The sequence below is a fragment of the Anastrepha obliqua genome, chromosome 1 (genome assembly GCF_027943255.1).
Source record: "Anastrepha obliqua isolate idAnaObli1 chromosome 1, idAnaObli1_1.0, whole genome shotgun sequence".
In the NCBI taxonomy this organism is placed as follows: Eukaryota; Metazoa; Arthropoda; class Insecta; order Diptera; family Tephritidae; genus Anastrepha; species Anastrepha obliqua.
In genome coordinates this window covers 56,104,260-56,120,992 of record NC_072892.1, presented here as the reverse complement: position 1 = coordinate 56,120,992, position 16,733 = coordinate 56,104,260, and the positions used below count along the sequence as shown (strand labels likewise).

General features: G+C 37.4%; 1 protein-coding gene across 1 annotated transcript; it reads right to left on the bottom strand.

Moving 5' to 3' along the window:
- Window positions 1–303: 303 nt before the first annotated feature.
- LOC129252934 (glutamate receptor U1) lies at window positions 304–15,553 on the bottom strand. Its single transcript, XM_054891127.1, has 6 exons — window positions 14,925–15,553; window positions 7,945–8,116; window positions 1,878–2,005; window positions 1,624–1,794; window positions 969–1,567; window positions 304–898 (listed from the first exon to the last, which is right to left on the bottom strand). The coding sequence occupies exons 1-6, from the start codon at window positions 15,551–15,553 to the stop codon at window positions 510–512; spliced, it is 2,088 nt and encodes a 695-aa protein (XP_054747102.1). The 3' UTR covers window positions 304–509.
- Between the last annotated feature and the right edge of the window lie 1,180 nt (window positions 15,554–16,733).

Here is a 16,733-nt window from a genome sequence, read left to right as displayed (position 1 = left end):
AAAAAAAAACAATTATAAAACCATCACAAAACAATTGTTTTGTTTTAAATATAGATCTTACTACAATATAAATAATATAACGACAAAGCTGTGAGCTTGTGCAAATTTTAAACAATTTTTTACAACTTTCAACTCTTTAACCAGAATTTTTAAAAATTTTCGGGCTATGCAGGTTTATTTTTTGTATTTTTATTTAAGTTTATTTAAAATGCTTTTTTGTTTTTGTGTTTTGGTCGGGATGTCACGCTTTTCGTTCCATACTAAGAGTATGAGTGAATTTTCTATATGGGAAAAAAGTCTAGCACCGTCACCAAAGAAAAGTGTTTAAAAATCAATGGTATTTTAGAGTCTCTTGAAAATTGCGCTTTGTTTTACTAAAAATCCATATTCGATAAGAGAAGAAATAGTAGGGGTGAGAATGGTGGTCAGCGCAAGTGTTAACTTCAATCTCCTTTCCTGCCAAATATATTATTCGGTTAGCAATTAATTTCTTGCATCACCGCGATTTCTCAGTTTATAAATTCTCTTTCCTGATCCGCCATAGTAATACGTGGACAAAGTCGTGTCCGCTTCAAGCCATTTTCTAAATTATAGTACAAAATCTCCAAAATCAATACACCCACACTGAGTAGCATCGCTGCGCCTAATAGCATTATTGCTGGTAAAAAATGTTGCAAATCCACTTCCACTTCATGGTTCTGACTCAGGCTGCAGTCCATTTGTGGTATTTGCCATTGGTTTGCACTATACTGTGATATGCCTGAAGTACGAAACTGTAAAACCGAGGTGGTGATGTATTCACGAAGCGGGGAGTTTTTTGTTACGCCTAAGCCAATATGAAGGGCTGGAATGACTGACACCTCTTGCAAATCACAAAACTCCTTTTCGGTCAGCATTTCTGAAAATAATTTAAATAAATTTCTTCTGTTTTTTTGTTGAAACGTACCTCGTCTTCTCATAGTACTCACCCTTCAACAAGATATACATCCGATTCACTGACACATGAAAGGCGAAACCGCCCTTAGCTATTCGCTTAGCACCTTCTTCGATAGTTAGTATGTGTCTTTCTCGATTCTTACAAATACGCTCATATATGGCATTCACCAACGGTGAGGTGCTAATCTGAAAGAATTCAAAATTATACGGAATACTCTCCATACCAACCTCCAGACTGCTGTTATAGAGGGCCTCTAAATTGGTAACGGTGCGTGGTGCTACAGCCAAGAGTGAGCCAACAATGAAGGCACCATAGAATTGTTGCAACAACAAACTAAATAAGCAAACGAAGAAGATAAGCGTTCGAGTTGATGTAGCAGCAAATGCGTAGGGTTCAGGGCCTTGCATAAAGAAAGCCTCCAAAATAGATAAGACTGCGTAGTCGAAACGGGACTGGAATTGTGAATCTTTATTTAAAAAGAAACGGCTTTCGTGATGCAACTGTAATTGCAGCAACAATGTGGCTAGTAAAGCAATAGCGAAAATACCATACCACACTTCTTCTACAAATGGGGCAAAGAAAATGTTACGTATATCGTTGCGACGTGGATGTCGGAATAAGAAGAAGACGCTGTAAAATAGTTTGGGAGTAAAAGTAAAGAAATAAGAAAAAATCCACTTACTTACTATTCACTATGCACAGCTGTGGTGTAATCTATTAAATGCACTCGATTGGATACAAAACGCATAGGACACATTGTAAATTCTACTTCGCCAGACAATAACATGGCCATAACGCCCTCCCAACTGCCATTAGGCCAGCTTCTACCCCAAGTTTCTCTGAGTATAGCTTGAAAGCTGCAAAGATGAACAACAAAAATATCGAATAATAAAATACATTCGAATTATTAAAGCAGTTTCTATAATTTTAAAATGTGTACCTCACGTTGAGCACCGGTTCCAACAACTTCATCAGTTGGTATACTCTTCTTTGCATTGGGTCGAGTTTTTGATAATTCAAAGTATTCAAATAGTCAAGCTCATCCACACCTTCGGGCTTCTCCCTTATCTTATGGTAAATATCAATTAAAATGAATTAATATCAGCGGAAAAATGTATTCAATACATTCTTACGCAGTAAAAGATTAAAAGGATCGAAGGAGCATACAGACTTATTTAACATTAGTTTTCTTCTAATTTAATTTCAATAATATTTTAGGAAAATATAGCTGATTCTACTACAGAAACCATACAAATTCAAGCTTTGAACTTAATACAGATTACCCAAAAAAAAAAAAAAAATATGAAAAACTTTCATTACAGGGCTAGGGCTGGGCGATCAACATAAGCTGCTCTGTATCAACTAATCAACTTTGAAGCAGTAGAGAAAAGAAGGAGGGTGCAATATATGCCTAATTGGATATAGAATAGGGCGGGTCGATTTAAAAATCGCTCATTGCTCTGTGAAAATCGTATTCTAGGGATCAAAATAAGAAACTTTGCCGAAGGAACCATACCTCTAAAACGAATTCTGATGTCCCCCAATGTGGGTCGAACGAAAAATCCCACTTTGACCCATTTAGAGTGCTCCAATCGAGTCCAAATGTATGACCGACCCTCACTAACTTTGGACGGCCGATCCACCCATGCCAGTGGCACACCCCCTGGAACTCCCCTGGGGGGTCCCCATACCATCATTTCAGAATATCATCATTTTTGGCCTTTACATGAGAAAAGAAACTAAAAAGTTCGACCCAAATTGGGGGACATCAGAATTCGTTTTAGAGGTATGGTTCCTTCGGCAAATTTTCTTATTTTGATCCCTAGAATATGATTTTCACAGAGCAATGGGCGATTTTTTTGCCTCCCCACAAATCGACCCGGCCTAATATAGAAGGTGCCTTTAATGGCACTTCACATAAAGTCTTAAATAGCGCTATAGTTAGGAGTGATATTAAACCTTAACAGCCGAAAGGCCCCGCTGCGGAGACATAGTTTTTATGCGATAGAAAACGAAAGGCCCCAATACGCGGACATGAAATTAATTCGGTTTTCATTTCATTTATTTATCTTCGCTGTAGTTTTCTTTAACAAATATTGCAACTTTGTACATCCCTGATTTGTTCAACATATACGGACAAGAAATATTTACCGTAATATAACGTTTTGAGGCGTAATTGTTGTGGAATATTCACAGCAGATCTGTCGCATTGATATTCAGTGTAGGTTGCGATTTAGAAGCTGACAACGGGCAAATATTCTTGTAATATATTGGCGTCTTCCAACTTTCGAGTACTTCTATTATAATAAGGTTTAGATTGTTTTTATTTTAAAATTATTTTTATTTTAAAAACAAATAAACATAATAAATAAATAATAGATAATAATTAAATAATAGGTCATGGAGAAAATACGTAAAATCCAAGATTATGAAAATAACCATAGTGAAGACGAGTGTATGTTTGATTTACGAAATATAGATATGAAAAGTGTTTGTGAAGAATTTCCTCAAGGTGAATATAATTCCGATGATAATAGCAGTTCTGATAGTGATGTGGAAGTATCCGTAGTAAATGCATATATACCGAAATATAAAGAAATAAGAAGCCCATGACTCATCTACAGTTTGTTAAAAAGCTAATTCTTAAACTAGGAGGAGATTTTCGAAGAACAGTTCAACCCCAAGGGAAATGTAATACCTCTGAAACTGAAAATCGACTTGATGGGAAATTGCATATTCCTCGGCTTGGAAGTAATAAAGACTGTCGAGTATGCTCCGATAGAAAGATTAAAGGTGGCCGTAAACGAACAACCACTTATTGTTTAACATGGGCTGCAAATCCATCACTGCACATTGGCAATTGTTTCGAAAAATATCATACTTTTAATAATTATAAAAATTAATTTCTTTTTTTAAATTATTAATCAAGTAAATAAATTCTGCTCAAATATGAACGAGACTTTATCAATAAAACGGTCCGCGGATGACATATGGCAAAAATAAATTTTTTGTTTTTTGGTAGGACTGTTATAAGCTTTCATGGCAAATTTCAGCGTGATATGTCACATAGTTTGTTTTCTGTGCTACTGTAAACAAGTCAAGCTCGAGTGTGTTCTTCGAATTTAACGATGGAAATTCAAGTTGAACAAAGAATTTGTTTGAAATTTTGTTATTCCAACAAAATTTCGGCTTCAGACGCCTTAAAAATGTTGCAGACAACCTATGGGGACTCTGCTCTATCACGTGCACGTGTTTTCCAGTGGTACACATCGTTCAAAGAGGGCCGTGCATCGGTTGAAAACTTGCCTCATTAACGTCGTCCAGCAACATCAGTAAACGACGAAAACATCGGAAAAGGAGAAGGAAATTGTGCTTGAAAATCGCACAAATCGCAAAATTGGTTAACGCTGAATATTATTTAGACGTTTTAAAGCGTTTGCGCGAGAACATTCGTCTTAAAAGGAAGGAATTGTGGGACAACAAGTCATGGTTCTTTCATCACGATAATGCACCAGCTCATACATCACGTCTTGTTCGCGATTATTTGAACAAAAATAATGTTAATATCGTTCCGCAAGCACCGTATTCGCCTGATATGGCTCCATGTGACTTTTTCCTGTTTCCCAAGCTCAAGTTGCCGTTCCGTGGAAAACATTTTGAGACAATTGAAGTCATAAAGGAGAATTCGAAGAAGGAACTGAAATCCATACCGAAATCGGCCTTCCAGAAATGCTATGATGATTGGAAAAAACGTTGGCATATGTGTATCGCCTCCAATGGTGATTACTTTGAAGGAGATAAAATAAAAATTGAACAATAATTAACCGTTTGAGTTTTATTAAATCAGTCTCGTTCATATTTGAGCAGGAGTATATTGAATTCATCGCTAAATAAATCAGTTTAAATGTTTAGTTTAACTTTTCATCCTTATAAACGTTTTTAGAATTTCACTTAATATTTCCGTCGTCCTTCGGGCGAGTATTACAAAGAAAGCTCTCAGCCATTAAGCGAGATTACCAGGTAGGTTTCTTATGGATTCCAGGGGCACATAAAATTTATTTTCAGAGTGAAATAATAGATAAGTGAACCAGAAAAGTGGCGGTTTGCCAATTTATACACACGAAGCCATTTTCTAGAACAGGAACTTATTTAGATATTAGAGGAAAGACAAAACCAATACCAGGACAATCCACCAGGTTTATCGCTATCAAAATCAGTTATTGATACCTTTAACCTAAGCCGATTTCAATATTGCTTAGAACTAAATAAGAATAATTTAAGAGTCATCAAAGTAATTCTAACAGGGCATTGTGGATTGAATGCTCATCTTACTAACCTCTGAATATACTCCAATGGAGCCTGGAATTGTATCCTGCACTGATCCCAGCCTCATAATACTAATTATTTTTGGACTAAATAAATATTATATAATAAAATTGAGCTCCTATTCATCTTTAATTTTTGAGAAAAGTTTATTTATTATAATTTCTTCTTCTTATTCTTTTATTATAGGTTTTCAACTGTTTTTCTTCACACAATAACATAGTTATAAATTATACAAGTATTGCAAAGTATTATTAAAATTCAAAATAACGAAATGTTATTGTCCTTTCGCTGATGTCGAAATCCAGCTTTCGCGCCATCTCTTTGGTGGTCTTCCAGGTCCGCGCTTTCCATGTGGTATATAGTCCCTCGCTATTCGGATAATTCTGACGTCACTAGCTCTAGAAACGTGATCATTCCAAGCTTGTCTTCTTGTGCTTATAAACTTCACTACGTCATTAGCGCCAGTTTCGTCACGAATGACCTCGTTTCTAATGCAGTCAAGACGTGTTTTTCCAACGATGGATCGTAGGACTTGCATAGGTAGGTTTTTGCGTTTTCAGCTCGTGCTTACAGTCTTGTATATATGCGTCTTGCTTTCAGTGGTCATATATTCGTTCCACCATACAACATCCCTAATGCAACCTGCAATTCGTGCGCCCCGCATACATCTCTCTCTGACTTCCTTGATAATGTCGCGGTCCCTGGATATTTCTATCTCCAGGTATTTAAATTTCATAACTTGCTCTATCATCGTCCTTTCTATTTCAAGTTTGCATCTGATCCCATTCTTGGCAACTACTAACCTTTTTGTTTTTTCTCTGGAGACTTCCATGTTAAACTGTTTGGCTGTAACTACAAACTTATGTAGGAATCTTTGCAAATTATCTTCAGAGTCCGCAATTAATATGGCATCATCTGCATAACATAAAATTGGTATGCTCAAGTTATTAAGACGATACCCATGTAATGACTTGACTTCTTTTATTATTTGGTCCATTATTGTATTGAAGAGTATTCGGCTCAGCGAGTCTCCTTGTCATATTCCGCTTGCGCATGGAACTTTGTTGATATATTTTCCATCTATTCTTATTTTTGTTTTGCAATCACAGTTCAGTTTTTTAATAACGGTAAGAATGTCTGCTGGTACACCTTGTTTGGCCAAGCTGTTCAAAACATCTTGCAGTTTGACTCGGTCGAATGCTTTTGTTAAGTCAACAAAGCACATATATGGTGGTGCATTAAATTCAATTGACTTTTCCACTATCTGTTGAATGATATGTATTGCATCTGCAGTGGATCTATTTACACGAGAACCTTGTTGCTCCTCCTGTGTGTCCAAGTACGAGTTTAGTTTGCCTAATAATGTATTTGAGAATAGTTTTTGCGTTGATTGAAGCAATCATATACCTCGATAATTTTGTGGACCTTTTTTTCCCCTTTTTTAAATATGGGTATCGTAATGCTGGTTTTCCATCCTTGCGGGATTTCACCGGTTTTAATGACGAAATTGAATAAATTTGTTATTTGCGGGTGTAATTTTTTACCGCTATATTTAAGCATTTCATTTGTTATAAGATCTTCACCTGGTGCCTTTCAATTTTTTATCTTAATGATAGCATCATTAACTTCATCAATATTAACCTCTGTACGGGACGCATTTGTAGTTTGTGGTATACTTATATGCACGCCAAGTGCTTCGTGATATAGTTGATGAAAGTAGTTGGTCCGCTCGGCGTTGCTAATAGGATTAATTTTTACTGTTTCTTGTATTTCCATTTTTCTATTACGAAGCAGTCTCCACATCTTTTTCTGAGCTCCATATTTTTCGTAAACTTTTCCCAATATGATTCTTTGAGGTTTCTTACTTTGGCGTTACACATATTTCTCTCAGCAATATATTTGTTCTTATTTTCTTGTGTTTTCGTTGCCTTATATTCTAAAAATGTCTTCCTTTTTTGTAATGCTGAAGTTTTTACTTCATCAGTGAACCAAGGGGTTTTGTTAGCACGATTATTAGGTGTTAATATAGTGCGTTTTCCTAATGCTTCGTTGGCTACACTTAGTATTTTTAACTTTTTCCATGATTCATTTGCATTAGCTTCTTCACTTACTGAATTTATAAGAATTTTGTTTCGCAAAATTGTTATATTTGTCTATTTTATTTCATATCGTAATATTTTTACGTTTTTCTAAATTTTCCGGGATTATATTTTAAATATCTCGATTTCACGGAACCAGCAAATAACGCATGTGCGAATATTCCCTTTCTAAGCTACCTTTTGTTCTGCTTCAAGGAAAGAATATTTATGATGAATGCGAGTTTTTTTTTGATTTTCATAAAATGAAGGTGAAGCAAAATACCATATTGAGAAACTGATTTTTCTGGGATGGTCAAAATAATCGTAAGAATAAATTTGCTAGAATATTAGTAAACCTCTCAAAGTTATTGGCAAAAATTAAATATACAATTGCTTTCTATTTCTGTGGAAGCAACCTACAAAATTGATTGAAAACTAATGGAAGCACAATCAGCAACTGAATAACTTGCATGAAACATGTTAATCCGCAAACCTCTTGTTTTTGTAATGCCATTTTTACTACACAAACGACTTTTGTAGATGCTCGTTTACACAAGGCGCATTCCTCCAATTCCATATATTCTAAATGTTACGTATACGCACCACCATACCGGCTCTCAATTGTAATCCCTTGAAATTGCGGCGCCTGCTCACAAAGCTTCGGCGAAAGCGTTTCTTTAGTTGTATACCATCGATGGGGCTCCAGTATCCTTTCGCTTCAATTTCCAACCAATCAGGTTGTATTTTGTAAATATCGAAAAGTTGAATTGTGTTGCTGAAATTAAACATAAATTTTAAATTTTCTGTGGGTGTATGTGCGTGCAAATATTTTTTTATAGTTGTGAATGAAAAAATATCTATAGTTTTTAATGTAAGACTTTGTGACAGTATTGTCTATTAGGGTGCCTCATCAAAATATTTGCGGGTTTTCCACAGAGATTATAAAATCAATTATATTTTAAGACTTCCACCAAAGTATTTCAGGAAAATGCATTTTTTATAAATAAAATTAGTTTTTAAAATATTTTTGCCTGAGGCAATACAAAACTTTAAGCTAAGATATCTTCATACTAAACCTTAGTATGTATTTTTTCAACGTTATTAAAATAATTACATTTTTTATGCTACTTTTGCCTTTTTTTTGAAGATAGGCTTAAGGACTTAAATAGCTCGGGTAAGACTAAGCGGTTTAGAGTTTTAAGAAATATTGGACAAATATTTTCTTGTTACTGTCTCCTTTTGATAAACTAATATCGTAAATTAAATTCTTCCCTTTGATTATGGTGGTACAAATTGTAGACGTGTTTATGCAGATATTCTAAACTTAGGTATATTGAAATCCGGCATAAAAGATGGTGAAATAAGAAATCATTGAATAACTTTGAACAAAAAAAACAACTGATTTGTACAAGTGAGGTATTTTTACTTGGTTTGGTTATTCACAATTTGTTAAAACTATTTTTGAATACAATATCAATCAAGTGGCCACCTTTATTAGCAATCGCAAATTGCGATGTTTTTTCTGCGTTTGTCATCACTCTGTCAAGCATTTCTGGCTCGAATGTTTGCTTTAAGCTTGCGGCTTCTTGGCGTAAATCTTACTTTTCAGATAACCCCATAAAAAGAAGCCCGGGGGGTTAAGTTAGGTGATCTGGGGGGCCAGTCGATGTCGCACCTTTTTGGCATAGATGTCCCGAGAATTTTTGTGGCAGAAATTCAATTGTTGCCATTTGCAGTGTGGCATGGCGTACCGTCTTGTTGAATCCAGTAACCGTCTTAACCTTTCTCACACATTTGCGGGCAGATATAATGAGCCAACATCCATCAATATCGGTTTCCATCGACCGTTTCGTTTTCTCGGTAAAAATATGGCCCAATGATGGTTTTGGTGCAAATTCCGTCCCAAACAGTTACTTTCTGGTCGTACAAGGACGTTTGATGGATCTCGTGTGGATTCTCAGTTCCCCAAATGTGACTACTTTGTTTATTCACTCTGCCAGAGAGGTTAAAATGTACCTGCTCAGTCATTAAAATTTGCTTCCAAGAATTGGGTTCAGTGTCAACCATTGGGGCGACTGTTCGGCCGTATTCCAAACGACGTGAATGGTCTATTGGCAATATCTTTTGTATCAATTGCACCTTATATTGAAACAAACTTAAATCATCCTTTAAAATGCGCCGCATTGTGGTTTCACTGACGCCAAAATGCTGACGCGACGATGATACGACACTGTTGGCTCCGGGGCAACGCTCTCCATGTTGGCATGTTGACGATCTCCTACTGTTTCGTGCTCAAAAAAACTCGACACCAAACGACGAATAATATTGTTAGACGGTGCCTGTTTGCTGCGATACTTTTGCGATATGCGCGTTGAGTAAGAACAATAGAACGACTATTTCCGATGTATAGCGTCACTATTTCAGCGCGTTCTTTCGGTGTAAAGCGACCCGTGGTTGAAATTGTACTGAATTGACGTATCGAAAACATGTATGTTGAAGTCGATCGGTTGGTAAATGACAAAGTTATTCAGCGTTTACATACCGACATAAAAGAAGGAGCATCCTGTACACACTGTTTTGTATAAGGTAATTGCAGTACTTTTTAAATTAAAAATTAAGTGGCAAAGTCATTCACAATATATCATACTTTTAAATTAAACTCCTCCAAATCAAATATTTCGTGATACCCATGTCCTTATACTTAATTCACTTGCCCTATTATCTACTATTTCGATTAGGTGGTAACGCCATAGCCACACATTTTTAATCAAAACTTTGTTTTATGTTTTCAATACAATTTATTTTGTATCCTCCAATATTGGTATATTAGCCTCGAATTATTTCTTATTATTATTTCAAATTATATGGCAAATTTTTTTAAAAATGTTATGTTTATGATTAAACCAGATTATAGATTTTTAAATTGACATTGATATATATTAATAGGACTATGAATAAGTTCCTTGCGGTTTTACAACAGATGGCGTAACTTGATTATTATTCCATCGATCCACATTTCCAAACATTCATGGGAGAGCTACTGTCGTAAGGCACAAACGTCAGTATAAGTTTTTTATTTGAAGCGTAAACAACAATATTTTTACCACACTTGAAAATGTCGAATTTCGTGCCAAATAATGTGTTTTTGCGGGGAATTCTTCTTCATTATTTTAATATGAAGAAAAAAGCAGCCGAAAGTCATCGTATCTTGGTGGAAGTTTATGGTGAGCATGCTCTAGCTGAGCGAACGTGCCAGAAGTGGTTTGCACGCTTTAAAAGTGGTGATTTTGGCTTGGAAGACGAAGAACGCGAGGGTGCGCCGCCAAAGTTCATGGATACCGAATTGGAGGAATTGCTCGATCAAGATCCGGCTCAAACGCAAGAAGAGGTTGCAAAAACTTTGGGAGTTGATCAATCAACCATTTCCAAACGTTTAAAAGCCATGGGAATGATCCGAAAGGTAGGCCATTGGGTGCCGTATGAATTGAAGCCAAGAGACGTTGAACGCCGTTTTATGGCATGCGAACAACTGCTTCAACGGCACAAAAGAAAGGGTTTTTTGCATCGAATTGTGACTGGCGATGAAAAGTGGGTCCATTACGACAATCCAAAACGTCGGGCAACGTATGGATACCCTGGCCATGCTTCAACATCGACGTCGGCGCAGAATATTCATGGCCTGAAGGTTATGCTGTGTATCTGGTGGGACCAGCTGGGTGTTGTGTATTATGAGCTACTGAAACCGAATGAAACGATTACGGGGGATGTCTACCGACGACAATTGATGCGTTTGAGCCGAGCACTGCGAGAAAAACGGCCGCAATACGCCGATAGACACGACAAAGTTATTTTGCAACATGACAATGCTCGGCCACATGTTGCACAAGTGGTCAAAACATACTTAGAAACGCTCAAATGGGATGTCCTACCCCACCCGCCGTATAGTCCAGACCTTGCGCCATCCGATTACTATTTCTTCCGATCGATGCAACATGGCCTGGCTGACCAGCACTTCCGTAATTACGATGAAGTCAAAAAATGGATCGATTCGTGGATTGCGGCAAAACCGACCGAATTTTTCACAAAGGGAATCCGTGAATTGCCAGAAAGATGGGAAAAAGTAGTAGTAAGCGATGGACAATACTTTGAATATTAAATTTGTAACCATTTTACGTCAATAAAGTTTCAAATTTCGAAAAAAAACCGCACGAACTTAACCATAGTCCTATTAAATAAATGGCGTATATTTCTTTACAAAGAATGTATTTTTGTAAGTAGTTCGTTAGTTTTCAAAAAAATAGTGCCAACACCAGTTAAACACATTTTTTATTCAAGTTTGTTTATACACATTACATATGATAGCCACATACATTTTATTATCCGACAGGAATTTGAGATAAATTGATATTTCTGCAATAAATTTAGGTGGCAATGCTGCCAAAAAATTGTATTGAAAAAACATTTTTCACAAAAATATTATATTTTTTAATAAATTACCTTTTGCATAGAGGCGAATTGTATAACAATTTTTAAATTAGGGCAGTGGTTTTGAATGATGCTCTTTTGAAGAACTTGTTTTGTATATTTATACGAGGGGGTTCAGTAAGCACCTATGTTAGATATCAAGACACCAAATTTCAATGTTTTTTTTATTTTGCAACATATTCCCCTTTTCGAAAGACACACCTCTCCCAACGCTCCGGCCAATTTTTTACGCCTCTGTCTCGGCGATGACTCCCTCGTTTGAATTAAATTTTTATCCCGCGAGCCATTTCTTCATGTAAGACAACAAGAAAACGTCGCATGGAGTCTGATGGTGTGAATACAGGCCATGCGGCATCAGTTCATAACGCAATTCATGCAGTTTGGCGGCGATAACTGCGGATAAAAGTGCTGTTGCCTTATAGTGGTGAAACAGCACCTTATTTTTCGTCAAATTCGGTCGTGTCTCCTTCAATTTTTTGTGAAAGCGATCCAATAACTTACTGTAGTATTGCCCAGTGTTAGTTCTTCCTTTTTCTAAAAAATCCATGAGCATGACCCCGTTCGCATCCCAAAAAATCGTCGCGCTTCTTTTCCGCCCAATGGGACTGTCTTTGTCTTCTTTGGAGCAGATTCACCAATAGAAATCCATTGTTTTGATCGTTGCTTAGTTTCTGGTGTGTAATGATGAATGCAGGTTTCAACAACGGTAACAACTTGGCGCAAAAATTCCTTCGGATCTCGCTTCAATTTCTCCAAACACTACTTCGCATCCGCTTGTTGTTCCTTGTTAGCAATCGCTCCACCTATCGGGCCGACAATTTTTTCGTCGCCAACTTATCATATAAAATATTAATAGCCACTCCTGTCGACATACCTATGGCCCCTGCTACTTCGCGCACTTTCGTTCGTCGTTCAGGGATATCATCTCTTTGAAAGATATCCTCGATTACCACGTCTGCGGGGCGTACTGGTCGCTCCTCATCTAAAACGAATGTTCACCGACGTTTAAATTCGTTAAATCAATACCTAACTGTGGTCATAGATGGCGAAGGGTCCTCATAGACTGCATCCAACTTTGCTTTTATCTCCTCGAATTTTTCTCAAGCAAAATCAAAATGCGAATTACCGAAGGATTCTGCTCTTTTTCCATTTCAGCGAAAACGCACGAACCACATCTTACTGCCAAATCCGAACTAACCTATCAATCAGTCTGAAATTTGTTTTGCCGTCGTTTGGTAGATAGCAGCACACGATTTTAACACCAACTTCCCTCGATAGCCTCACGAACTCCATCTTTGAGGTCTTGAATCGACCCTGGGCTGTTGGTGTAGACCTTCGCTTTCACGTGGCTCCAAAGAAAAAAGTGGCAAGGTGTTAAATCACAAGATCTCGGTGGCCAATTGTGATCACCTCTTCGAGTGATGACACGGCCCGGAACCTTTTTCCGTAAAAGATCAATGGTTTCGTTGCTTGTGCGGTACGTAGCGCCGTTTTGTTGAAAATAAACGTTGTCCAGATCAATACCATCCAATTCCGGCCATAAAAAATCGTTAATCATCTCACCTGTTTAACACCTAACACTTGTTATTGGAAAACCCTTATATAAAATACTTTTCTCTATCTAGGCGCTTTACAGAAACTTTTAAGCTATTTAAAAAATATATATCCTGGAAGGAACTGAAAAACGCAGATTTATTACAAATGAGCTTTAGTAGCGCACACTTATAATTTTTCTCATAGGGGGCGTCCATAAATTACGTGAGATGCTTAAGAGGGGGAGGGGGTCGAGTCAAATCTCATCTAATCTTACGTTGGAGAGAGGGGGGGTCTCGGCAAATATCACGCAATTTTTTTTCTGATTGAAACAAAAAAAAAATCATACTATTTTGGTCCATTATCCAGATTGTACATGCTTAAGATTTAATCTTAAGCGTAATCGTAGTATGATGAAGATCATTCACTAATTTGTTCGAAAGAAAATAATTTCATTCATACTTCGACGTTATACATTACTACTGTCAAACCACCATATTTGTTTTATACCAAATAGCTCAATTTAATCTTAATTTACTGTACAGTGTAGCCCGTCGTTTGTACGTACGAGCTGAGTGGCAGCGACACACGGATCTGCGTATGATTCTTCACGACCGTTTTCAGCCACCTCCATACCCTATAACTCAGGTTGATGGACGTTTGACAATTCCGGACTTTAAAAAGCATGACGGAAAGTCATTTGCTCCATTTCTAATACGCCTACCGATTCAACCGCTGAATGCCTTCATCAGCACGCCTTATGCTCTCTATTGCCCAAGTATACGTGATGATTTAGAGAAAAGATGTTGCAGTACACGCGGCATTTACTTCGCATCTATCACAAGAGCTGCAGAGTACAGGCGAGCAGCTCACATTGCACCAGCTAAGCAAGCGCGTATGTTCAGCAAAGTGCGACCCTCACGGATTGTCAGAAGACGAGCTAATGAGTGGGATAGATCAGAACGAAGTTGAAGGAGCAGATGATTTTACTCAAAATCTTATGGACATGTTGGTCCCAATAGTCTCTCTTGAAACCGCACATGATTCTCCATGGGCTGAATTAGAGTAGATATTCTTTTTTTAATCGCAGTAGTTACGATTTAAGTCTTCTATTGTTAAATTTTTATTACACTTATAACTCTCAGCAATATTGATTACTAGTCTTAACTAGTCATAAATAAAAGCACGAAGCAATTTTTTTTTTCTTTTTACAATAACAATCCAACGTGTTTACATAAGAAACCCACATTTTGAAAAATCTCACGTGAGATTGGGGGACGGGGGAGGGGGTTGAATAAAATCTCACGACACCTCACCAGGGGGGAGGGAGGGTCAGAAAATTAAAAAAAAAACACCTCACGTAATTTATGGACGCCCCCATATAAGCTTCTCTGGAAGAATTTTAATATTTCATATGTAAAATTCATTAGTGAGATTTCAAAACAGAGCTTGTTCTACATGAAAAAACCGAATTATGTAATTTTGCATTTTGCCAATTTATATTAGTAAGCGAATAAGGAACTTTTTTTATGCCCACTAATAAAGCAGATACATTTTTCACTTACTTGCTTTCCATTCTTACACCCAATGTGATGTCAGCGCTAATATTTAAAGGCAACAGTGTCATCACTCGTCTCGCATTCGCTATTGCCGTCTCAACACTATGCTGCGTGGACATTATAAACCAGACCTGGGAATTGTTGAAACGCGAACCAACATTAGCGTGCACACCAGCGTAAGCACCGGTGACAGCAGCAGCAGTAGCGCTAAGCACATTGGTGCCTAGTACGTGTTCTTGCAACAAGACATCTTCCAGTTGGGTCAAGTAGATACCAACGCGCGGTGAGTCATGGTAGAAAAGATTTTCAAAATCTGTAAAATTTTTAGAATTCATCGCTTGATGGACGTCGTAAAAGTGAACTGTTGTCATATCAGCCAGCGAACGTAAAGTATTCTTCTGCTGCAGTGATTGTAGCATTTCACCATTGTAAGCCACAATGGCATGCTTGATGTGTTGTTGTGCTAAGATATCAGTATAAGCGCGAAACTCATAAGCATTGACTGCACCTTTTACACAACTATTGCCGGTGGCTATAACTAATAGCAAAACTGTGATTATGCGAATATGCGCACAACGACCGGCGTCCACGCAAGTACTCCAGTTAGTAGTTCTTGTGCTAAGTGAGGCAGTCATAACACTGATTTTTTATTGGCGCGTATGACAGGTGCGTTGCGAAAATTGCCGCTTTTATAGAGTAAGCCAACGGTAATTGGCAATTAAAGAGGAGGCAATTTGCAAATTGTAAGTGAGTGCCTGAAATATGAGGTAAATGATAGGGGGTATGGATTTTAGTGGAATAAGTTGATTGAGTTGGTTGCACTTTACTATGTCAGCCCCATTTGATGGTTCAAAAAAAAGTTTTTCATAAAATCTATTTGTCACTCTGAGGCGACATACAACTAATGGGGAAATCAAAATGCGTATCATAAACTGTAGTAGAAGCTAAACTTAAGTTTTCTCAAGAAATGCAACAGCTAGATAAAAATCTTACTGTCATTTTTATCTATACTTCGTTATGATTCGATTTTGGGGGTTAGTGCACAAATCTAAGCCACTGAGTATTGAGATTTAATATTTTTTCGAGGTACTGTTTGTGCTGATGTCTACCGCTGGCCAAGCACCTTTTCCACCCTTTATTTTTGTTTGACGAACTATAATGATAATAAAGGTTTTTCAATAAGGGCGGGTAGATGTTGAAATGGAATAAAACAAGTTATTGACACAATTATTTTTTTATTTGAAAGGCGCATATATGCCATTAAGTGTGGAATATGACATCATTCAAATGCCCGCCTCGGCTTCTTACGGTGGAACGGATACGAGTGGTCCAATTTTCAATGAATTTGAGCGATGGCCTGTGTTATGTTCACCTTTAGAGCATCGGTCGATTGTGGTTTATTTGCATATACCTGAGACTTCAAGAAACCGCACAGGAAAAAGTATAGCGGGGTGAAATCGCATAGCCTTGGTGGCCAATTCACATCACCCCTACGAGAGATAACCTTACCCTCAAATCGTTCATGCAGAATGTCAATCGAGGCGTTTGCTGTGTGGGACATTGCGCCGTCCTGCTGGAACCACATGTCGTCTAGGTCCATATGGTTCAATATGGGCCATAAGAAATTGGTTATCATCGTTGTGTAGCGCTCGCTGTTGACGGTGACCGCCTCACCAACGTCGTTTTCAAAAAAGTACGGACCAATGACATCGCCGGACCAAAATCTACACCAAACGGCAACTGTTTGAGGATGCATTATCACATGGTGAACATCGTGTGGATTGGTGTCGTCCCATATACGGCAATTTTGTTTGT

Coding starts and splice junctions, on each gene's coding strand:
- LOC129252934 (XM_054891127.1), bottom strand. CDS start 15,553: ATGACTGCCTCACTTAGCACAAGAACTACTAACTGGAGTACTTGCGTG. Junction 8,117..14,924: donor GGTGTAAGAATGGAAAGCAA/GTAAGTGAAAAA, acceptor GTTTAATTTCAG/CAACACAATTCAACTTTTCG. Junction 2,006..7,944: donor AATTGAGAGCCGGTATGGTG/GTGCGTATACGT, acceptor ATTTACCATAAG/ATAAGGGAGAAGCCCGAAGG.